We start from the raw sequence: 24,299 nt of genomic DNA on the forward strand, positions 1-24,299 counted from the left end.
AGTACTGTTACATCTTATTTTATTTCTTTACAAATTAAAGATGCATTGAAAAATAAACCAATGAAAAGAAATGAAAGGTCCAGAGCAGGGGCATCCCGGGCTGGGAGCAGGCAAGCCTGACCACCATCAATCATAGCCCTTGTCCTGCCCCAGCCAATTGGAGTTGGAAGATAATTGTCGGCCACTCAGTCAGTATCAAGCCCGGTAATGTCCTGGCACAGGAAGACAGGGAGGGCTCCAGCCATCTCTGCCTCTCCCCAGCAACGCCCGGCTTAAGCTGTGTTTCTGGTGGGAGCTGAGTGGGATGTGGGCTGGCTCTGTGAGGTATTGCAAGTTGACCATCAGGCTCTCTACAGAACCATCCAGTATTAGGGCTTCTCCAGCTGGAAAGGAGGCTGCTACCTCCTCTAGGTGTTAATATGCTTTGCAATTCAGTCCCAGGCTCACTCATCTCTGGCTATGTGCTTCTGTCCATGAAGTGCTTACCAATCATAGCAGGAGAGAGAACGCCCACAATGGAAACAGACAACTCGTCATTCATCCTCAGTAACTACGACCTTGCTCCTGACCCCCAGGCCCCCAAAGGACCAACTACTACTCTCCGCCATCTACAGTCTACACCCCAGCTCTTGTGCACCTGTATATTTTATCCCTAATATAGGAAGTTGTTGATGACACGGAGCTGAATTTGCCACCTCCTGTAATAACCCTGGGATTCCCACTCCTTCCTACCTGCCCCTTTCCTCTGGGAGGCTGATCCAAAGAGACACAGTATTGCCAGGGCCTTGTTGCCTCCAAATCCCCAACACCAGATCATATACAGTGAACTGATAAACTACATTCATTACAACTGGATTAGCAGGAGAAAGAGGGTTGAGTAAGGGGTCTGGGGCACTTTCCATCAGCAGGACATGACAGAGCGGTAGGATATTTGAGCCCAGAAAGGTGTCTCCTTTTATCTTGCCCTCCCCCCGCTAAAGAGACTGAGGTCAGTTTATATGACTCATAAGATATGAAACTGTCCCAGCTTTCTCTGCCATCCTGGGGTACTTTCTGGAAGCTGGCTTGGGACCCTATACCATTTACCCACTTGCTTTAGCTCAGTAGCTGCCGAATCTCTTTATGCATATGACAGAGAAAGTCCACATAGGATGCCCCTCCGCTTAGACTCTTGTCTTCCACGAGAAAGTGTTTGAACAGCATCTCCAGCTTGTCTTCCTGTTTCACCACGATAAGCTACGGCCAGAAGGCAGGTTGTGAGGAAAGGCCAATGACAAGGAAGTCCTTAGACTCTCCCTCCCCATGCTCCTTCTTGCTGACTTGACAGGGTTAAAAAAAAGTCTAGGAATCAGATCAGCGTTGCTATGCTGAGGCTGTAGCATAATGAGAGTGCTTGCTACAGAAGGCCTAGGGTTCAATATCCAGCATGGCCACCAAACACAACATCTGTGTTACCTTCATGTACCGCATTCTCTGTGCCCGTAAGCTATCAATGAGGCTTCGAACCTTCTTGGACAGTGGATTATCCAGAACTGGCAGAACACTCTGGAACAAAAATTCACTAATTACTATGATAAAAAGTACTTTTAAATCCATCAAGAGAGCAATAGATTTCGGCACCATCTAACAGGAGGAAGCCTGAAGACACTGGACAGCACCTCCCCTGGCCGCAGTGTCCTCAGATATGTAAAGGGACCAGCACAATGACTGCACTGATCCACTGTCAAGTCACCAAAGTGTTTTCCTGTTATTATCCTATATTTCCTAATATTATCCCATATTATCCTATATTATCCTTGACACCCTGTTCTCACCAAGCCACTGGTGATCTGACTGAAAGAGGAGACGTTGAAAAGGCTCTGGACAACACCTTGTTGGACACTTGCTCCCACCCAGACAAAGAGGTTGAGCCCATTTTCCAGCAAATATATATCGCCACTGCTTAAACGCTCTTCAGACGCTCGAACTGCTGGTGGTTCAGTGGTATTGTCGATGGGAGATTTTGTCTAAATGAAAAGGGAAAAAAGTCACCAAGAACTGTAAGACACTCCTTTACACAAATAAACTCAGAAAGCTAAAATCTCTAGATAGTAATGTGAAATGTACGTAAAAAATTCCTTAGTGTCAGCAATAAAGTAATTCCATCCCCTCCTTCTTAGAGGCCCTGTCCTCAGTACAAAGTCTCACACTCCAATCCTCAGTCGCACCAGTGGGAGGAGCCGAGGGTAGAAGAAGACATTGGTCTCAGCCACATCCATGGAGGAAACCAGCTGTCGAACATAGGCCCGGTCATCAGTAGTGACCTCAGCGCCAGGCTGCAGAACATCACTCTTCAAGACACAGTTCAGGTAAACTGGGAGCAGCTTCATACACTCGGGAAGGATCAACTGAGGGGTTTATGGAAATAAAGTCAATGATCATGGGAAATCCCTCAAAACTGCAAAATTTGGCTGAAAAAAAAATCCCTTCACTAACATCCCTGCCCCACCTGTCCTGCAGAGGAAGGGCTGGCACAGTTCTTTCTGTAGCAGGCCAGGATCTGGGCACACTGAGTGATCAGAGTGTCACGTACAGTCTTCACAGGGCTATTCAGAACACCCCGGTATGCTGCATGGGAAGGAGAAAGAGCAGTCCTGGTCAACTTCCTGTCCCATGCACCTTGCCACCATCACACCTCACCAGGAGTGCCGAGCTGCTGGCCATCCTGGACCTTCCTTTCATCCTCATCCCACCCCGCCCTGTTTCTACCCTCACCAAACTTGGCCATGTAGTTGATGAGCGTGTCTGTTTCACAGTTTCGATACAGATCAGCCAACTGGGTGCAGCAGTTTAGGGCCAGGTTGTGGATGCGAAGCCGACGCTGCCCTGCACAGCTGGTATAAAGCAGGGCACACTAGGGGAAGGGAGAAAGGGGGAACTCACACCCTCCCTCACAGTTACACCCACCCTTTATCATCTTCCCATGGATGCCTCCAGCACTTTGTCACCCCGCCCGTCTCCCGCCTGCCACCTGCAGCAGGGCTCCACTCTCTTCACTGAGCCGGTCATCATGCTTGAATTCTACAGTCACTGTCTTGTCCTCATCCAGGCCAGCCAACTCCACATCTGTTGTATTGCTCATGTAGAAAGCTCCAAAGAAATCTACAGCACGGATACCTGAAGCCACGGGGACAGGTCAGGGTTAAAGGTAGGACATGTGCCTCAAGCGGCTTTAGCCTTACCCAGAACTTACCAGTACTTGTCCGAACCCGCATCACAGCATCAAAGCCCACCACCTTCTGTACGTCCCGACGCAGGTCACTCAAGAACCGTTCCTGGTCATTCTCCACCTGCAGCCCAGGCCCAGAGACATACGACTGACCACAGAGCTCACCCCATAGTCAGTCTCCCTGCATCCCTTCCACTCTACAAGCCTGCTTCACCATAGTCACAGTGAAAATCAGGATGATTAGGACAATGAAGCTTTTATGGATTCGTGACATATCAGGTAACACAGAGTATTCCATATTTAATCGTTTAATTCTGTAGACAAATCCTAATTAGTAAACTCTACTTTGAAGACGAAAGGACAAAAGATGAGTAATTAAGTGATTATCCTATGCCAGTTAGTGAGGGGGATTCAATATCAACCCAGGACTGACCCGAAGACCCAGGCACCTAACCACTATACTCTGGGCTCAACCTCACGCGCCACTAAGTCAGTAGCTAAAGAGCCACTCCACATATAAGCAGATATTCCCACACCCAGAATTCTATACCTGAAAGCAGGCATATTTGTAGACAGAGCCTCCAGTGAGCTGGGGAACAACAGAGAGTGTGGCCACATCTACATATTGGTTAGGGAAGAGGAAGAGGTCCACACAGCAGCCTTGAGTCACACAGTCTTTGGCCAGAGTCTGATAGGTACCCGTCTGAGGCTGGAACAGAGTCTGGAGGGGATCAGAAGAAATGTCATATGAAAAATGAGAAACTCACACTTTCACGACTTTAGACCCACCACCTTGTCATTCCAGCAGTAGAAGAAAGTTGGAAGGAATAGGAGAAAGGAAGGGAAGGGGGCTGGAGAGATGGCTCAGTGGTTAAGAGCATTGCCTGCTCTTCCAAAGGTCATGAGTTCAATTCCCAGCAACCATATGGTGGCTCACAACTATTTGTAATGAGGTTTGGTGCCCTCTTCTGGCCTGCAGACACACACACAGACAGAATATTGTATACATAATAAATAAATAAATAAATAATTTTTTTTTTAAAAAAGAAAGGAAGGAAGGAAGGAAGGAAGGAAGGGAAGGAAAAAGAGAGAGGAAGGGAAGGAAAACGAAAAGAAGAGAAAATGAAAAGGTGCAGGTATGTTCAGGCACACCTATAATCCCAGCACACAGGAAGCAGAGACAAGATCACTACAAGTATGAGGTCAGCCTAGGCTAAATAGTGAGTTCCAGACCAGCCTAGACTACATAGCTAGATCAAATTTCAAAAAAAGCAAAAATGAAAAAGAAAAATTCAAGTCCATCAAAATTTTGTGAGCTGGTTGGCAGTCACAGACGGGACACGTGAGAGGGCAGAATGTAATCCCAGTCCACCTGGCTGATGTTACAAGAGTTGACATTGGAAAGTTACCACCTTCCTCTGTAATGGGAGGTCTCTCTCCCTCTCAAGCCACACACCTTCTCCTTGTCTGTGTTGATCAACTTCCTGTCATCTCTATTCTTTAGCTTCCCTGGGGCCTCTGCAATGGGCAAGGAAGTGTGGAACAGAAACAGCTTTCCTGCACACTCAGCAGCCTAGGAAAAAAGATAAAATTATTCATCCATTCCTCCCTTTATTCATCCATTATACACTCATCTTTTTTCTTTAAATTAGGCACTAACTGTGAAAAGGGCTAACTTGCTAGACAGTTATCAGTCACTAAGGCTATGAGAGATGGTTGCCCAGGACTCCTGCGTTACCTTCAGAGCTTCCATTCCAGCCTGGATAACCGGGGCAAATACTGTCTCTGTCTCTCTTGTGTCTGCAAACATTTCTGGGATCTGATCCAATAAGCTGAAAAGACAGAAGATGGCAGCAGAGAACCAGATGTAGCTGCCTCCATTCTCGATTCCTGGACTGAAGACTCATACACCTCTGTCTACCTCCTAGCCCCTCTGCTCAACTCCCACTCTCTCGTCTCCACCCCTGGCTCTCACCTGGTGATGACTCCGCGGGACTCACTGACACTGACCACGCTCTCATCTCCACCACCTGGCTCTCACCTGTGACAGTGACCACGCTCTCATCTCGACCACCTGGCTCTCACCTGGTGATGACTCCGCGGGACTCACTGACACTGACCACTCTCTCGTCTCCACCCCTGGCTCTCACCTGTGACAGTGACCACGCTCTCATCTCCACCACCTGGCTCTCACCTGGTGATGACTCCGCGGGACTCATTGACATTGACCAAGAAGCCATCTAGCAGTGGCACGAACATGTCAGCCACATCAGATACAACCATCATCTGGGGCTGAGCCAAGGAGCTCTTCACATTGTAGAAGTGGAGCACCTTATTGTAGGTGACAAAGCCAACTCGGATTGCTGACTCTTCTGCTCCACCCTCCCTGTGGAAGGTGACACTGTTACCCAGACTGGCCACCTTCTTCACCACCCATGGTTTCATGACATAATGTTCCACTTGATCAGTCAACCCAGACACCCACCATTAACCAAAGGAAAGCAGTACTTCCTCCACTCTCACCTAGGCAGGTAGTCTAAGAGTGACTTGAGCTCCTCACAGAGGAGCCGAACAAGACCAGTCCTGATGGCGTTGTAGGAGACATCAATCATAAAGATGAAGGCAGGAGGACTGGGGAATTTATTGTTCTGTAGAGGAAATGTTGAAGGCATAGGAAAACAGTAAGCAGGCCAGCAGACCAATGGGCAATGCAGGAAGCATCAAAGGGAACCCTGACAGGTTAAGAGAAATGGTGACAGCTCTTTTGGGCTGTCTCACAATCCTCACTAGTGTCCTGCTCCTCTCCCACGACCTTCCCTCACCTTGCAGTAATCTACAGTGGCCAAGAATTCATAGGACCCCAGGGACAGCTCAGGACGGTCATAAGCATCCACACGTTTGCCAGTGTGATCCAGATGTTGAAAGTACTGGGGGGGAACTGTAAGGAGAATATAGTATGTTACTCAAAGATCCGCCTCAATCTTAGAGTGCCAACTCCTAGCTGAACTCCTTCACATCATTCCAATACCCAGTCCTCACCTGTGCCCTACTTTTCCAGTTCCTGAGGAATGTTCCCTCATCTATCTAACTAGATGAAAACAATGAAGATGCAAGCCTTCCCCACAAAGCTCAGCCTCCACAGCATACCATCATTGATACAACTGCAAAAGGAGCACTGGAAGCGCCTCCCTCCCTCGATGAACGTCATGAGGGGGCACATGTATGCTTTGCAGCGATTACAGCGTAGAGGGCCAGATTCGCCATGGTCCACAACATATGGTGAAGCCTACGGAACAAAGGGAGGGGCTCAGATGGAGAAGACATGGTAACATATGACAGACTGGAGGGAGAGGCAGCATGGCTCACGTACTCTATCTGGGAAAGGAATACAGTAGAAGAAATGAGGACAACGATAAGGGTACTGATCCCTGGCTAAACTCCAATGCTGGGATTAAAGGCATGCACCACCAAGTCTGACAAGTGTTACTTCTCAAGACCTAAACAAACAGCTACCTAATTTTTAAAAATGCTTTCATTTCCTATCCCAGAATGCATTTCTTCCTGAAAAAAAAGAAGAGGGTCTATGAAACTGGCCATAGCAAGCCAGGGACTGCCATGAGCATATGAGGAGAAAGCCAAAACTTATACAGGATTTCTACCCCTGTCCCAGGGATGACTCTGCTTCCTTCTCCGCATATCTATGATATTTCTCCCCATCATTCATCAGAGAATTCTGTGACACCTGCTGTCCCAGGTAGATGTCATCTTACAAGTACAAAAAGCACCTAACCATCCTCATTAACATCCAAAATGGAAGTGAGAAAGCAGATATACCCTGAGCCTAGAGGTTCCAGTTCTAGAAAACTCACAAGTAACTAAGTGATACTTCTTTTATTTCTTTGTTTTTTTCAAGTCAGGGCTTCTCTGTGTAGCCCTGGCTATCCCAGAACTTGTTCTGTAGACCAGGCTGGCCTCGAACTCACAGAGATCCGCCTGCCTCTGCCCTCTAAGTGATGGCATTATAGGTGTATGCCACCAAGCCTGCCCATGTGTTATTCTCAAGACATAAATAAACAGCGACCTAATTTAAAAAAAAAAAAAATGCTTTTGCAAGGCATGGTGGCATACACCTTTAATCCCAGCACTTGGGAGACAAAGGCAAGTAGGTTTCTGAGTTTGAGACCAGTCTGGTGAGTTCTAGAACCAGGTATGCAGAGAAGCCCTGTCTTAAAGAAGAAAAAAAAAACACTGCTTTCAGGTACTGGATTGGCAGGTGGGGGCCCAAGCCAGGTGAGGAATGGAATATTGGATATAATAGTACCTTCTTCTTTATATGCCTTCCTAATAGCCCTACCCAATTCAAGTCCCCCCCAAAAATTAATAATAATGCATTTATCACCATCCAGAGATTTGACCACACAATGAGAAGTTCCTACATCTAGCTGCCTTGCCTCTAGAAATTAGGCTGTCCCTACCTATTTTGTTTTAAAACAGGGTCTCACTATATGGCCCTGACTAGCTTTAAATTCCTAGACAGGCCAGGGGGTACTGATGCACACCTTTAATCCCAGCACTCAGGAGGCAGAGGCAGGCCGATCTCTATGAGTTCGAGACCAGCCTGCTCTACAGAGCAAGTGCCAGGACAGGCTCCAAACCTAAACAGAGTCTCAAACCCCGCCCACCCTCCAAAAAATCCATAGACAGGAATCTCAATACCTCTGCTTCCTCAATACCATGCCTAGTTCTCTGTTTGTTTTGAGATGGAGTCTACTGTGTAGCCAAGGCTGGGCAGAACTCAATGACTCCATGACCTTCCTGTTTCAGCTTCCTGAGTGCTACAATTACAGGAGAGAGTCTCCACACCAAGCTGGCTCTGGTTCTTTTCATTTGTTCCTTCTATGAACCCTGGTCTCACAAAGTAATTTTTTTTTTTTTTTTTTTTTTTTGGTTTTTCGAGACAGGGTTTCTCTGTGGTTGTGGTTTTGGAGCCTGTCCTGGAACTAGCTCTTATAGACCAGGCTGGTCTCAAACTCACAGAGATCCGCCTGCCTCTGCCTCCCGAGTGCTGGGATTAAAGGCGTGCGCCACCACCGCCCGGCTAATTTATTTGGTTTTTGTTTTCATCCCTACCACTGCTACCAAGTTTGGGCCTTGAGAAAGTGAGATACCAAAGATACCGATCCCTCCTGTTCAACCAAGATGTCTTCCATGCCAATCAGAATCCCATCTAGAAAGAAACATCGTTCCCTCCATTTCTTTCATTGTATTCTAACCCCTTCCGAGACCTACCTCCTCTAGGGGCAGCCTTGCCAGTGGCTTGATGACAGCTGCCAGCGGCACCTGAGCCTGCTTAGCCATGTCAGATGTGCAAGGGATATTGTAGGATGTGCATCGAATGTACCGGGGACTTGCATTCCCTGAAGAAAGTAGAAGATTTGAGTCATTTCCCAGAAGCCTTCTGGATAGCAGCTCTCTATTGGTGAGTCACTCCACCTCCACAGATGTTAGGAGCTCACAATAGCTTTTAGCCCCCTGAAGGACTGCGGGGAGGGGAGGGGAATTGGTTGGGGGAGCTGGTCTCTGGTTAAAGATCAATAAAAGTATGATCCATGGCTGATAGCCTTAGAGAATTAGCTGCCATAGGGAAACAGACATTAAAGTTCAGCTTACCTTGGTCTTTCACCAGGAAGTTGGTGGTGACTAGAGGTGGCACCTGTCCCCTTACACCAGTAACAAATGGCTCTGAACCCCGGTTGTTTCTGTCATCTTCAATAACCTGAATCTGTAGGGAAAAAGTGAGATGAGTAAGATGATAAAAGAAAAAGCAGTACCAGGACAACGGCAGGCCAGACTGTAGCACAAGAATAAAGAACTTGCCAAAAACCATCTCATGCACCAGGCATGCTTTCCTTTTGGAGTCCACATAAATGCTACAATGCTGACCTTCCACTTCGCAGCAACTAGCAGAAGATACAGGATGGGCCTTGGTGAGAATGGACTTTCTGATAAAACACCCCTGGCCTCCAGTCATTGGTGAGTACCCTTTTATCCCTCCCACTTCTGATCCCAAACCATAAGGCATGATTGGATTCCATTCTCCATCCCCATCAAACTTTTCCCTCCCTTCCTCTCTAGAAGGCACACTGATTGAATCAGAGCAAGAACAGATGACAGAAACCCATGTAGAAATGAATCTACCTGGAATGGCTCTAACTCAATGAAATTAACAAGGAACACAGGGAGGAGAGAATTAAACAGGCAGAAATGATCAGGTAAGGGAAGGAAGCAAATGCTGCCTTCCTTTCAGGTGAGCATCAGTGGGTCCATAGAGGAGAGGATAAATGTCCAATCCTTATGGCCCGATCCTCAAACCTCTACTTGTAAAAGACATTAAGGAACACAAACACAAAAAGGATATGCAAAGCTGGTAATCAGACCCTTGTTCAGGCTGGTGACCTTTGGTCAGTTACTTCAAGATGAGTTTGATAAAACCAGAAAAAGTAAATGGCAAATAAGATTGTGTTCCGCAGCAGAAAGAGTTGACACTTAGAGATAAACCAGAGTCTAAGACTCTCCAGATGAGAAGGTGGCCCACACTCTCCCAAAACAAGCAATCTCTCTGCTCTTGTAAGAAATGCCATGAACCTCTAAGTTCATAGCCACCCACCGCAACATTTCTTCTCACATTGAACTTGAAGGATCTGCTGCTTGACTCTGTCTGGTTCCACCACATGCCACACACAAGCTTCTGGAGGAGCCAGCAGGACTAAAACCAAAGCTTACCATGCCACCAGCCCACCCTCAGAACCTGACCATCCATCACCCCATACTCAAGGCACTGCTAACAGCTTGTTTTCTTTTCCATACATGGGATGTGGGCATGCATATCCTTCAGGAAGGATCTAGAAGGGTCAGGGAAGAGAATGGGAAGGGATGGACATGGTGGATGAGGTGAATCACAAGCATGCATGAGTGGCACTAACACAGGGAGGACAAGCACATACTCCCACCCCTGCACTTACTGGACTAGGAATGGCATCAGGGTCTATTCTGTGCCTGGTTTTCTGCTGAGGAGGCAGCTCATTAAGTTGCTTTTAGTGTTTTAATAATAAAGGCAGCAGGGGTATACAGGGAGGGAGACAAAAGAACAAGAGGCAGATATTACTTCTCTAACCCTGGCGTATCAGACATGAAGAGCTGGAGCCCAGCTTGGACTGCGGAAGTCAGGGACCCAGTAGATCTGGAATTCCATGTCTCTCTGGTCCAACACTAGGCCTAACAGGAAGACCTCAGTGACTCAGACTACCATGGAGCAAGACAAGGTCGGGGGGAGCAAGCAGGAGGCAAGCAGAACTCTTTAAGGAGGCCCTACAGGAAGTTCCCTAGCAGGCCAAACCTACACCTAAGAACTCTCACGCCAGAAGATGCCTTGGCTGTCCAGCTAGACTCTCCTTTCCACCACGGAAGAGAGAAGGAGCAGCTGTCAGTCCTCTAGGCTTCCTAACTCTGGTCGTTCCCCAAAGGAAGAGGGAAGAGAACGGAATGGAATATGACAATGGCTAAGTATGAGGAGGTAACTGACATCGATGTTACAGACAGGATAGAGAGCGGGCCCTAAGTGGAAGAACTACTCTCTCTACCCATGTCTGATAAGGAAGGGCTGAGGATTCCAGTGGCTCTGGGAGAGAAGCAACTTCCTCAACAGACTTTCCATGTACACTGCCTTCATACACTATGACTGGTCCCCCATCAATAGTGTCCTGCCAGTCAATAGTAACGGGAGCATCATCCTACATCACTACCTATATAGGAGCAGAGAGGAACCAGCGAGGCTTTCCTGCTCTGACTACCTAACACCAGAGAGCTCCAACCTGCTTTAGCTATCAAGAAGAATGATGCCCTACTAGATCTAAGGGAGTAAGACCTGGCCACTACTACACACACAGAATGGCAAAGATGACCATGTTATTATTATGTCCAAGAGCAACAGAACATAGGCCTCAACCCAGAGCTCTACCAACATGACTGATCACTCTTGGTTCCCCTTTCTTCTCTGTATAGCTGTGGATTAAAATTGCCCTAAAAGACATCGGGGACTTGACATTCCATTTCAAAAGTTTAGACATCACATCTGAGTTCTAAGTCTTCAAGATGAAAGTCAAAAAGGGAATGTTATTAGAGAATGCCAAGCAAACATCTCATCTAGGTCAGCCTGCTTATCTGGCAGACATGTGTTTCCCCAAGACCACATAAGCACCTACTTACAGGGCTGGGGATGGCATCAGGGTCCAGGCGCTTAGGAGGCAGTGGCTGAGGAGGCCCAGGCTGACTGCCAAAGGTAGGCGCTCCAGGGTATGGGCTCTCATAATTAGGCTGAGGGCCTCGAGCTGGTCCAAAGGAACCTGAGAGACAAGGGCACAAGGTTGATGAATTCAAAATCCCTTCCCTGTCTCTGCTCAAGGACTCAGGAAAATAACAGAACTCTTTGAAACAGTTTATGGAGTGTCTGAGGAAGCCATTCAAAGAAAGACGACACTATCTGAATGAACTAAGAGACAAGAAAAATGTCTTACAACCCTCACATCCTAGTAATGGAACCCCAAAGCTGTCTATCTAATTAACTACTTAGCAAATAGTACCAAGAAAGACAAACAAAAAGCCCTGAATAGCTGAAGCTTTTGGTTTCTAGCCAGATGCTGGGGAAAAACTTACCATTTTGCTGCAGCTGATAACCTGGCTGCTGAGGGGAGTGCATAGGTGGTGGTGGTACTGAGGGTCCAGTCATCTGGGTGCCTGGGGGCACAGCATGGGCAGGAGGCAAGGACACGTGGTTGGGCTGGCTCACTGGGAGACTCCCAAAGCCCTGTCCAGGTGGGAGTGGACCAGTCATGGAAGGCATCCGGGGACCACCTGAAGCTGGGGGTGTGAAGCTGGAAGCCAGTGGTGGGGCAGATCGCAGGGGAGGTTGGACTCCAGGATGACCTTGAGTCTGGCTAAGAGGAGGAGCCTGGCTCTGAGGATAGGAGCCATATGGACCAGAATTAGGGAAACTTCCTGAGGCTGAGGCCAATGATGTTGGTGAACCTGAGAGACACAAGACGTAGAGGTGGAGGCCCAGTCATTCTGCCTCATTTGATAAATTATTTCTCCTCCCAACAAAAAGGAACAAATATAACTGTCCTTGCTTCTAGAACGCAAAAACACAGGAAATAAAAAATATGCCCAGAGGCGGGCCATGGTGGCATACGCCTTTAATCCCAGCACTTGGGAGGAAAAGGCAGATGGATCTACGTGAGCTCAAGGCCAGACTGGTTTACAGAGAGAATGCCAGGACAGACTACAAAGCTTCACAGAAAATGAAAAAAATAAAATAAAATAAAATAAAAATGCCCAGAACCAAAACTTATGAAAATAGCATCCTGGTCCCACCACTACTTACCATAGCTTAACCCAGAAGAGGGAGGGGCTTGAGACACAGCACCACTGATCTGCATTCCAGCAAGCTGTGCAGTCACCTGTGTACTTGTGGGGGGAGGGCCATAGGGCTGAAGCACAGCTGGCTGGTTGACCTGAGGGGCCAATGGGGACCCAAACTGCTGAGACCCTGGGACCCTGTAAAGAGAATGAAGCAGGGGTGACTACAGGGGTGAGATGTCTGTTGAAGCTGGCAGATCTTCACACAGGAAGCTACATTGTATTCTGGCATTTTATGTTCATCCTGAGATCTCTGATACCTTCATACTTGCATAGTTGTGGCCAACTGACTTTTTTTTTGTTTTGTTTTTCAAGACAGGGTTTCTTAGTAGCTATGGAGCCTGTCCTGGAACTTGCTCTGTAGACTAGGCAGACCTGGAATGCTGGAAACCTGGAAACCTCCCTAGTGCTGGGATTAAAGGCGTGCACCACCACCTGGCTCAAATGACATTCTTTTTTTTTTTTTTTAATATTTATTTATTTATGATGTATACAATATTCTGTCTGTGTGTATGTCTGCAGGCCAGAAGAGGGCACCAGACCTCATTACAGATGGTTGTGAGCCACCATGTGGTTGCCGGGAATTGAACTCAGGACCTTTGGAAGAGCAGGCAATGCTCTTAACCACTGAGCCATCTCTCCAGCCCTCAAATGACATTCTTGATTGTCTATACAAATAAGATTTGTGGCAAAGCTTACTTTCCTCTAGGTCCACTCCACAAATACCAAGCACCCTGGGGTCAATACTATTTAGTTGACACAGACGTTATCACCTCCTTAGCCTCAGTCCTATGTGGACAAACTGCTTCAGCCTTGTAATCTAACCTGAAGAAGGCAAAAGGAAAGGCACACATAAGCTGACCTACAGCAAGTTCCTACTCCAGAAACACTGAGACGAATCAATTAACTCGCCTATTCAGCTAAAGTATCTATAACTTCATCTTGGAATGGTGTGAGAAGAACCAGTGAGATTAGGAAGCAGGTCAGCTGAAACTGGCATTAGATACTAACTGGGAGGATGATGCTCGCTGTTCCAAGGAAGAACTAGAGAAATGATGCACCAAGAGCAACACCTTGTCACTTAAATAACTGTTAGATACTCACACAATGACAACACATTCAAATATAAATACTAATCATGCCAGTATCACTGGATACCAAGTGTAGGTAGCTGTTTGTTTTCCCCTAGTTTATTTATTTTTTTAAAGATTTATTTATTATGAATACAGTATTCTCAGTATTCTGTCTGCATATGTGCCTGCAGGCCAGAAGAGGGCACCAGATCTTTTACAGATGGTTGTGAGCCACCATGCGGTTGCTGGGAATTGAGCAGGCAGTGCTCTTAACCACTGAGCCATCTCTCTAGCCCCTCCCCTAGTTTGTTTGTTTCTTTGTTTGTTTATTATGTGTGCAGTGTTCTGCCTGCAGGCCAAAAGAGGGCACCAGATATCCTTAAAGATGGCTATAAGCCACCATGTGGTTACTGGGAACGGAACTCAGGCCTCTGGAAGAACAGTCAGTACTCTTAACCTCTAAGCCATCTCTCCAGACACCTTCTTTGGTTTTTTGAGACAGGGTTTCTCCGTGGCTTTGGAGCCTGTCCTGGAACTTGCTTTGTAGACCAGGCTGACCTCGAACTTATAGAAATCTGCCTACCTCTGCCTCCCAAGTGCAGGAATTAAAGGCGTGCACCATTGCTACCCAGCTCAATTTTTTTTCCTGTGAGTGCATGCATACCTAGGGTGAGTGAGTAGTAAATGTGTGGAGTTCAGAAGACAACTTTCAGATGTCAGTTCTCAACATCTACCAGGTTGAAGCAGAGTCGAGAGACTTTCTGCTGCACAGTACACTCCAGGCTAGCTGGCCCTCAGGCTTCTGCCCATTCTCCTCTCCACATCCCATGTCACTGTGAGAGTGCTGGGATTACAGATGTGCACCATGCATCTGGAATTGGTTACGGGGGCCAAACTGAGGTTGTCAGGCACTACCCACTGAACCTCCTCCCCAGCCCTTCCCTGCCTTCCTTATTTGGGCTCTACTAAACAACTAGTACTTCATGTTTGATCAGATCCATCTGTTCTTTAGTTGCCTGTCATTCAGTCACTTTACCTTCAACTGGTATCTCTTTTATGTGCATGTTGTGCGGGGACTTGAACCCAGTGACTCAGATATACTAGGCAAGCAGTACTGTAATGGTGAACTATACCCCCATCCTAACACTGCTTTCAACTAATATTTCTGCTAATGTTCCTCAAGCTCTTTGTTGGGCTTTGCATTAACTTGTGGTCCATAATATTGAACATACTATTAACCATACAGCAGATGATCAATAAATCTTGTCAGACTAATTATATTACTCTAGCAGTGTAGATTAATGTTATGAGCTGCCCAGTGGTATTCTGTCGAAGTGTGCCACCATACCTACATATAGCATCTATAGTTTTCTATTTAATCTAACCTTATAACAGAATGAGACAGAGCAGAAAGAAAACAAAAACACTGAAAGCGTGACAGAACAAGCTACAACCAAACTCGAAACCTGATTCCCAACTTCCAAGACTTAACATAGATATGTATACTTAAACAATTCTAATACAGCCAATGACATAAAGCAAATCAGAAAGTACAGTACACCACATCCAAAAGGCCCCACACATACACTCTTCATGATTCCCTTCCTTTCTCCAAGGGTAAATACTCCTAATTCTCAATTACCCTCCATTGTCTTTAAAACACTAGAGTGAGGTTTTGAGGAAAACTATTTCAGTCTTTTATAAACAGAATCATGATATATATACTCTCTGAATTTTGTATTTTTTTTCAAATTTTTATGAAATTTATTTATGATATTCCCATTCCTCATTAAATGTTAGGCCATTAAGCAAAGTGATGGTGGCACATGAATTTAATCCCAGCAATTGGGAAGCAGACGAAGTCAGCTCTCTGTGAGTTCGAGGCCAGTCTAGTCTACAAAGAGAGTTCCAGGACAGCCAGTTCTGTTACACAAAGAAACCCTGTCTCGAAAGAAAAGAAAAGAAAAGAAAAGAAAAGAAAAGAAAAGAAAAGAAAAGAAAGTCTCTGAGCCAAAGCGAGTAAGCCATTTTCTTTATCTCTTCATGAGACTGCCTTTATCATTTATTAATGATAATGACCTTGCCAAATCCAATGGAATCTTTCCAAGGGTGCTAGTACTGACTACACTCCAACTATACACTGACCTCTTGTTCTTCCTCATGTCTACCAGATGACTTTCCACTTCACAGCCTTTGCATTTGTCCTACCCTCTACTGAAAAACGTTCTTCCCTTGGATCTTCATGGCTTACATCTCCATTTCACTAAGGTCTCAAATACTTCCCTGAGGCTGACCTGACCAGACTGTCTAACAGCTCTGAGCTCCTCAAGAGTTACCCACAGCCGCACCACATCTTCCTTGAGGCTGACCTGACCAGACTGTCTAACAGCTCCGAGCTCCTCACGAGTTACCCACAGCCGCACCACATCTTGCATCTTTAGGAATATTTGTCTGTCTACCACCATCTATTGTGTCCCACGTTTTCCTTTCTAGACTTATATTCAGTGCTAATGAGTGACTATAATACACTTGGTAGGTTCCAGAAATTACTTTTCCATTTTCACATCCACTATCCAGTTGCTTTTTTTTTTTTTTTTTTTTTTTTTGGTTTTTCGAGACAGGGTTTCTCTGTGGTTTTGGAGCCTGTCCTGGAACTAGCTCTTGTAGACCAGGCTGGTCTCGAACTCACAGAGATCCGCCTGCCTCTGCCTCCCAAGTGCTGGGATTAAAGGTGTGCGCCACCACCGCCCGGCTTCCAGTTGCATTTTTTAAACTATTAGCAGAACCCACAGGGCCCGGCGGTGGTGGCACATGCCTTTAATCCCAGCACTCGGGAGGCAGAGATAGGCGGATCTCTGTGAGTTCGAGGCCAGCCTGGTCCACAACAGCTAGTTCCAGGACAGGCTCCAAAGCTACTGAGAAACCCTGTCTTGAAAAAAACAAAAACAAAACAAACAAAAAAAAACTATTAGCAGAACCCAGACAAGGTTCTGACAGGCATAACTTCCCTTCTTCGTGTGGGAAGTCCTTCTGTATATGTGTTGCTTTTATTGGAGCTAGGAGGGAAAACTAAACTGAATACTGGGAGAAGGAAGACACAGAGTCAGTGAGATGTCATGGAGCCACCAGAGGAGAAAGACGCAAACTGTCAGTTGGAATCTTGCCTGTAGGCCACAAGCCTCGTGGTAAAATATACAATAATAGAAAAAGGTTAATTTAAGATGTAAAAGCTAGCTAGATGTAAAAGTTAGCTAGATGTAAAAATATGCTTATGCTATTGGCCAAACAGTATTGCAAATAATAGAGTTTCTGTGTGATTATTTCAGGGTGGAGCAGCTGGGATACAAACAGTATACAGCAACACCTCCTATAACAAGTTCTGTGCAAAGAGAGGTTTCTCAGGTTCTCATTATTCATGTAGCTTGCCTTCTGAGTCTTTTCATTTTAGAACTTGCATGTACAAATTTAACCAATTAGTCCTACTAAGTGCCTGGTCTAGTGAAAAAGGTTACACAGACAATCTGAGGTCCCTCTTCCTGTTTCTCCCCTAGCATAGGCTAGTGGGGACTAGAACCACTGTGAAAATGTATGTCTGGTAAAGGGGAAAATCATTCAGGTTTACAGAAAGATAATATGAAAACAAACCCAGGTACTAACAGGGGTCCATAATAGGACTGGACATTAGTAGTACCTGTAACCTGAAAAAAAAGAAGGCAAGGGCTGACAACGTGGCTCAGTGGGTTAAGATCTTTGTTGTCAAGCCTAGAGACTTGAGTTTGAACCCCAGAACCCACATTCTGGAAGGAGAGAACAATTCTTACAAGTTGTCCTGACGTACCACATGCACCTCATGGCATGCATGTCCACACACATCATTCATACATACAAAACAAATAAATATAACATAAAATAATTAAAAGAAGACAAACAGGATAGAAGGAAGAGAAGAAAGAATCTAAGAATGAAAAAAAAATAGATCCCCATACATCCCTAATCCACTTTTATCACACTGATTTTAGGCTCACCCAGTACATACCTTTGCATCTGAGCCGTGGAGCTTGGCCCATTCTGTATATCACCTTGACCAAACTGGCCATATGTAGTCTGACCACAGGGGGCCGGTGCTGTTGAGGCTGGAGGTGCCCCTGAGGAAGGTGGGGCTCTTGGCACACCTGAGGGTGAAGGATAAACACTAAATAGTTAGGAAATAATTTTCTTCTCCACCTTGAGGCAGGAAGGCAAAGCAAGAATCAACCACTCCCCAGGACAGGCTCAAAAGCTACAGAGAAACCCTGTCTCGAAAAACTAAAAAACAAAAACAAAAACAAAAAAAAAGAATCAACCACTCCAGCTGCAGAGCAACTCTCACTATAGCAGTGTTTGGCATGTGGACGCCCAAAAAAACAGGCTACTTTCTTCAACATGTTGGGGTGAAGCTATGCAGAGCAACACAATGGAGGACCTCCCTCTGATCAACACTCTCTCTCAGTCTAAGACAGCCTTCAACCCTTCTCTGGAAAACTTCTCACTCCACAACTTAGAAACTTGGAGGATACATAAGAAAGGTGGTACAGAAGATGATGAACAAGAATATAATGAATTATTCTATAAGAAACTAGGAATGTGGCACATGCCTTTAATTAGAAGACTTCCAAGGCAGAGGCAGGTCAATCTCTGAGATTCAAGGCCAGCCTCGTCAACATACTGAGTTCTAGGACAGCCAGGGCTACATAGAAATCCTGTCTCAGAAAAAATAAATAAAATAGGAAGGAAGGAAGGGAGGGAGGGAGGGAGGGAGGGAGGGAGGGAGGGAGGGAGGGAGGGAGGAAAGAAGGAAGGGAGAGAGGGAGGGAGGAAGGAAGGAAAGAAGGAAGGGAGGGAGGGAGGAAAAAAGAAGAAAGAAACTAAGACTAAGGGGCTGGAGATGTGATCAGCTGCTTGCCTAGTATAAAGCCTTGGATTCGACCCCCAGTTCCACATAAAAACCTGCCTGATGGGGACTGGAAAGATGGCTTAGCCGTTTAAGACCTGGGTAATTGCCGGGCGGTGGTGGCGCACGCCTTTAATCCCAGCACTTGGGAGGCAGAGGCAGGTGGATCTCTGTGAGTTCGAGACCAGCCTGGTCTACAAGAGCTAGTTCCAGGACAGGCTCCAAAGCCACAGAGAAACCCTGTCTCGAAAAACAAAAAACAAAAAAAAACAACAAAAAAAAAAGACCTGGGTAATTGCAAAGGACCAAAGATCCAATCCTAGCAACCATATGGTGGCTCACAACCAATTGTAACTCCAATTCCAGAGGATCTGTCTTCTTCTTCTGACTTCTCAATACATCCATGCAAGCAAAACACTCTTACCAGGAAAGAAAATAAATAAATCTAACATAAAGTACATGGTGGTGCACACCTTTAATCCTGGCATTTAGGAGTCAAGAGGGGAACTGTTTATTTGTTTGGTTATTTGATGTGAGAGTGTCATATATCAATCTGTTGATTTCATTGGTTAAGTAATAAAGAAACTGCTTGGCCCTTATAGGTTAAAACATAGGTGGGTGGAGTAAACAGAACAGAATGCTGGGAGGAAGAGGAAGTGAGCTCAGACTCGACAGCTCTGCTCTCTGGAGCAGAGGCCATGCTCTCCTCTCCCGGGCAGACGCCATGGAGCAAGCTGCCAGGTCAGACATGCTGAATCTTTCCCGTTAAGACTGATGCTACACAGATTATTAGAGATGGGTTGATCGGGATATGAGAATTAGCCTGTAAGGGCTAGAGTTAACGGGCCAAGCAGTGTTTAAATGAATACAATTTGTGTGTTGTTATTTCAGGGCATAAGCTAGCCAGGCGACCAGGAGCTGGGGCGGCAGGAACGCAGCCCGCAGCTCCCACTACAGTTGTTTTGTTTACAGTGCTAGGTACTGAGTCCAGGGCCTCATGCATGCTGGTTGTGTTGCTCCACTGAGCTATACCGACCACAAGAAAGGCAACTCCTCTGAGCGGCTGTTCTGACCCCCTCTTCTCGGTATACTTTATACATCCTATCACGCTCTTTCACTCACCTTCATGTTCAGTAGCGTTCTCCCAATCAGAGACCTTTCTTCTGCAAGAGTTCTATCCTAATATCAATGTTGTTACCTACATTCTCACAAAAGCTGGGCTCTGTCCTTTCCTGGGATCAGATCTCTCCTCCAAACTACTCTCACTAACCTTAGCCCTACTGCCAGCATACAATACAAGTGATGAGCTACTTGGGAAATCAGTGTTGAAATGTTGCTGACCCTCAGGAAAGATCAGATTCAGAAGCTGAACTTGGTCACTAACCATAACAGAACCAGAGAGATTTCCCTTCAATGACAAACCTCTCTCAGAAGACAAGGACAACTCCATTCTGATAAGTCAAACCTAAAAGAGCAGAAGTGGACTCTGTCCAATCAAAGTCCCAACCCAGAACAAGGCACTTCTAAAGAACCAAGATCTAATTTACCACTTTACTGTTTTTCTACAGTGTGACTAAAATAGTAATATTTCATTCATTTTCAAAACCTACCCATGCCTTGCCTGACTGGTACTCTTCCACTCTATTAAATCTACTTCTGAGACAGGTATGGTGGCCTAGGCCTTTAATCCCAGCACTCAGAAGGCAGAGGCAGGCAAATCTCTGAGGTCTGGGCCAGCCTGGTCTACAGAGCAAGTTCCAGGACAGGCAAGGATGAACAGAGAAACTGCATCTTGAAAAACAACAACAACAAAATGTATGTGTGTGTTTGTATCTGTATGTATTTATGTATTAGATTTATGTATTTTATGTGTTTAAGTGTTTTGCTCACAGCCGGGCGGGTGGTGGCGCATGCCTTTAATCCCAGCACCCGGGAGACATAGACTGGCGGATCATTGTGAGTTTAAGGCCAGTCTGGTCTACAGAGCAAGTTCCAGGACTGATTCCATAGCCACTGAGAAACCTGGTTTCAGGGGTAAAAAAAGGTGTTTTGCTCAGATGCATGAGTGGTGCCTACAAAGGTCAGAAGAGGGCATTAGATCCCTTGATACTGGGATTATGGATGGCTGTGAACTGCCATGCGGATCCTGGGAATTGAACTCAGGTCCTCTACAAGAACAGAAAGTGCTCTTAACCACCAAGCCATCTCTCTAACCCCGTAAAATTATATTTATGTAGTTATTGTGTGTGGAGATTAGAAGACAACTTCTTTTTCTCCTTCCACCGTGTGGGTCTCAGAGATTGAACATAGGTCATTAAGCTTAGTGATAAGCACCTTTACCTGCTGAGCTACTTTTATTTATTTTATGGTTTTTTTTTTTGGTAGTTCTGGGGATTGAACTTAGGATCTCATACATGTTAGGCAAGCATTTTGTTAATGATTTATATCTTCTTTTTTACTTTTTATTTTTAGACAGAATCTTATCTGTTACCTAAGATAGACTTGGACTTACTCTACAGCCCAGGTAGGTCTTGAACCCACAATCCTCCTGCTGCAGCCTCCCTCACAGGATTATAGGCCTGTGTCTGAGGAATCTACTCTCTTAAACAACATAGTGTTTGGCATTACTCTAAATCTTCAACCAGCCTAACTGAAAAGTCTTTTATTAATAACTTTACAAGGTCTGCCAGGTAACAGAGAACCAGATACTCTTTTTGAAAAGGTAACATAAAACAAAACACTGAGGGCTCGGAGCATAGAATCTAATGCAACACCAAGCTTCCTATTTCACTGATAATATAAAATATCCAAGAAAAGGAAACCCAAGCAAAAGAAAATGAATGTCAGTAAAAGACCCAGGAGTACTAAAAGTCATGCATACAAATACACTTTTCTTCCCAGATTCATTTTCAGATAAATGTGTCCCAGAGTCATTTCATAGTCAGAACCAGAAGTCAAATGAGAAGCATTCTCAGCACATACAAGGAAAAGTGATTTCAGGAAAAGTTTAAGTCAACAGGCAACAGAAGAGCTATGACTACAACCTTTCCATCGAGCTCTTAATAACGCAGCCAGGTGAGGCTGTCTAGGGTGACATCCACAGAAGTGAGCTGTGATGAAATCTGGAAGACTCATTCCCATTAGATGTCTTCAGGTGGAAAGAGTCACACATATAAAAACACAGCGAGAGCCAGTGGTGGCGCACACCTTTAATCCCAGCACTCGGGAGGCAGAGGCAGGCGGATCTCTGTGAGTTCGAGGCCAGCCTGGTCTACAAGAGCTAGTTCCAGGACAGGAACCAAAAGCTACGGAGAAACCCTGTCTCGGGAAAAAAAAAAAAAAAAAAAAAAAACACAGCGAGACAGACAACTCATGGGGCCAGATTCATGTTCTTCAATCACAGTCCTTAAGTAGCTTTGTCAGACGAATACAATCTAACCCGAATATTGCTTATTCCCTTCCTTGGCTCAAAAGGAACCTGGGAACATACCTTGGGGAAGTGTCTGCTGATAGCCTGGCAGTGGGCCATTGTAGGCTCCATAGGCAGGTGCTGCAGGTCCTGGTTGCCCACCATAACCGGACTGATGATACCCTGGGTAGATGGGCTGGTTCTGCCCAAATGGTGGAACAGGTGGAGCTGATTGGTTGACATTCATTATGAGTGCATCCCCAATTTGATCTTACCTATGGGGGAAGGAAAAGAACGAAACTAGTCGAAACACTTTCTAAGGAGAGAGCAACTATTCAGAGAAGAAAGGAAGAGGCAGTGATCAGTTGAACTGTAACTCCTGCCAGTCAGTACCCAGCCACTCTCCCCATGCTGTGTCACTCCGAAGAGGTATCGATTCCAGCTACAGACGGACCTAGTGGAACTGAACATCAGACATTCCCCAGTGGTATATTTTCAGTGTCTCCTCACAGAGTCCTCTGGCTGATAATTACCATGATGTTACAAGTAAATGAAACAATGTTTCCACTTTCCATTCACCCCATAAACACTTGAGTAACTTCAAATATGCTGCTTTTTTTTTTAGCACTAAGGCAAAAAAAAAAAAAAAATTGATTAAAATCCTTCCCCTACAAAAAACAAACTGTAGAGTTATTGTTTGGGAGAAATGGCATTCTTTGTTTGACCTGTAATAATCCAAATGTTACTCTGACCCCAGCCTTTCCATGAAAATAGTGTATTAACCTTGCAAACGAAGCATTAAGATTAAAAAAAATGTAGCTGGTGGTGGTGCACGACTTTAATCCCAGAATTCAGGAGGCAGAGGCAGGCAGATCTCTGTGAGTTCGAAGCCAGCCTGGTCTACAGAGAAAGTTCCAGGACAGTCAGGGACACACAGAGAAACCCTGTCTTGGAAAAAACAAAACAAAAACAAAAAACACCTGAATACTTAGCAAGCAGTATTCCATTACAGAAATCATTCATTTCATCCCTCAAGCAGAGAGCTATGGGTATTCTAAATTCAAAAGCATGTCTGTAATCAGGTTTCTGTTCTAATGTTTGTTTCATAAGTCGCTATCAAAACTATTCCAATCTTGATCAGCAACAGAAGGATGAGTTGGAGGTCCTTTCAAGAGCCACCCCAATAAGGCGGCAGCAGTTTTAAACATCCTCATCATACTAATTATTCTACAGGCAGATGGGGCCCAGGAAGAGTGAGACCTCTCAAGTGTTGCAGTAGAACAATGGGCCTCTCTCTCTTTGCTAGCAAAGCCCAAAAGATGAACTACTGCCGGACTGAAAACTCTGTAACCTCAAAGCCATTTTAGGAAATGTCCTTCCAAACCCTAAACCTTGCACATGCCATCAACACTAAGCTTGGGAGACGTCCCTCTCCCCTTTAACTTCCTGAAGTCAGGAGAGAGAAGGACGGAATAAGCTTGGAGTCAAACTCCAATCTTGACTCCATTCTAGGTAGACAGTCGAGGGTGACAACCCAAAGGGGCGGGGCAAGCTTCCTAGAACTCTGAAAGTACCCGAGATGCGGAGGTTTGGGAGCTCCGTAGATTGAGATCAGGAAGCCAAACCAGCCTGTAGGGCCACGATGAGGGCCGGTTCATTAAGCAGTAAAGACCAAGCTTCTAATGCCCTTCAACATGCTTGGAAGGCGAGGCGAGAGCCGGAACCTGGGTCAGGAGATGAAGGGAGGGGTCTGGGAGCGACCGCCGTTCACGGATGCGGGAGGTGAGGGTCTCTTCCCGGCCCCGCCCCCAGGCTCCTCCCTTTCCTCTAAAACCGGACCACAATCGGGCCTGAAATACCCTGGCCTCCCCTCAGCATTCCTCCCCACCGCGCAACCTCGCGATGCCACTCCTCACCCGGCTCCAGATCCAGGTTCGACTTCGTTCCTAACGTCAAGGCTCCCAGGCTCGACTTCCGGTTCCGAGGGGGCTGTCGTGCCGTCCCCGGAAGTTCCGCCCCATGCTGTAGGACCGGGAACCACTCCTTCTGCCACGTCGGCCCTAGGTACGCTTCCGGGAGCCCGGATGCTGCGCATGCGCTTTTGTTCTTTCCCGTTATGGCCACTGAGAGGCATCGCTGAAATTTATGGGTTTTTTTCTTCCAGATATTCCAGACTCTTTATGGCTTTACCAGCTGAGAGAGTGT

General features: G+C 46.0%; 1 protein-coding gene across 3 annotated transcripts; it reads right to left on the reverse strand.

The window, feature by feature from the left end:
• Positions 1–2: 2 nt before the first annotated feature.
• Positions 3–24,072, reverse strand: Sec24c (SEC24 homolog C, COPII coat complex component). Of its 3 annotated transcripts, none has more exons than XM_057786759.1 (24): positions 24,011–24,072; positions 22,176–22,369; positions 17,792–17,927; positions 12,648–12,820; positions 11,921–12,292; positions 11,474–11,610; positions 10,231–10,299; positions 8,879–8,990; positions 8,498–8,625; positions 6,356–6,494; positions 6,031–6,146; positions 5,732–5,856; positions 5,403–5,594; positions 4,947–5,040; positions 4,665–4,781; positions 3,759–3,929; positions 3,233–3,329; positions 3,011–3,156; positions 2,755–2,893; positions 2,489–2,607; positions 2,208–2,387; positions 1,815–2,006; positions 1,456–1,545; positions 3–1,236 (listed from the first exon to the last, which is right to left on the reverse strand). In XM_057786759.1, exons 2-24 carry the CDS (start codon positions 22,339–22,341, stop codon positions 1,096–1,098), a joined length of 3,351 nt encoding a protein of 1,116 aa, XP_057642742.1. In that variant the 5' UTR covers positions 22,342–22,369; positions 24,011–24,072; the 3' UTR covers positions 3–1,095. The 3 variants fall into 3 exon arrangements, with proteins under 3 accessions (XP_057642742.1, XP_057642741.1, XP_057642743.1); XM_057786758.1 differs by lacking the exon at positions 24,011–24,072 and adding an exon at positions 23,669–23,971; XM_057786760.1 differs by lacking the exons at positions 10,231–10,299; positions 24,011–24,072 and adding an exon at positions 23,669–23,970.
• Positions 24,073–24,299: the final 227 nt, after the last annotated feature.

The sequence above is a fragment of the Chionomys nivalis genome, chromosome 12, assembly GCF_950005125.1.
Source record: "Chionomys nivalis chromosome 12, mChiNiv1.1, whole genome shotgun sequence".
NCBI classification, from domain to species: Eukaryota; Metazoa; Chordata; class Mammalia; order Rodentia; family Cricetidae; genus Chionomys; species Chionomys nivalis.